The 241-nt window shown below is 70.1% G+C and overlaps 1 protein-coding gene across 1 annotated transcript in view; it reads left to right on the top strand.

Moving 5' to 3' along the window:
• Nucleotides 1-156: 156 nt before the first annotated feature.
• The window catches only part of LOC104545814 (interferon regulatory factor 4-like), a gene marked incomplete at both ends in the record, with an annotated part of 1,761 nt that continues 1,676 nt past the window's right edge, over nt 157-241 (top strand). Inside the window, 1 exon segment of the mRNA XM_010191033.1 lies at nt 157-239. Within this exon segment, the coding sequence (XP_010189335.1) occupies nt 157-239 (83 nt within the window).

Raw genomic sequence — 241 nt, 5'->3', positions numbered from 1 at the left:
CCCTCAGGACCCCACTGCCCAGCTCTGTGCACTCTCTCAAGGCCCCCACTGCCCTTCAGGGCGCCTGGGCCCTGCTCCTCCTCAGACAGCACCCCCATGGGTCCCAGGGGGCCGGGACGCAGGCATCCCCTGTAGCGCACCCTGTCCCCCAAACAGGCATGGGCCGTCTACAAGGGCAAGTACCAGGAGGGCACGGACAAGGCCGACCCCTCCACCTGGAAGACGCGACCGGGGCGCGGGC

This window comes from Mesitornis unicolor, unplaced genomic scaffold (assembly GCF_000695765.1).
Source record: "Mesitornis unicolor isolate BGI_N332 unplaced genomic scaffold, ASM69576v1 scaffold30820, whole genome shotgun sequence".
NCBI classification, from domain to species: domain Eukaryota; kingdom Metazoa; phylum Chordata; class Aves; order Mesitornithiformes; family Mesitornithidae; genus Mesitornis; species Mesitornis unicolor.
This window is presented reverse-complemented; position numbering and strand designations above follow the sequence as displayed.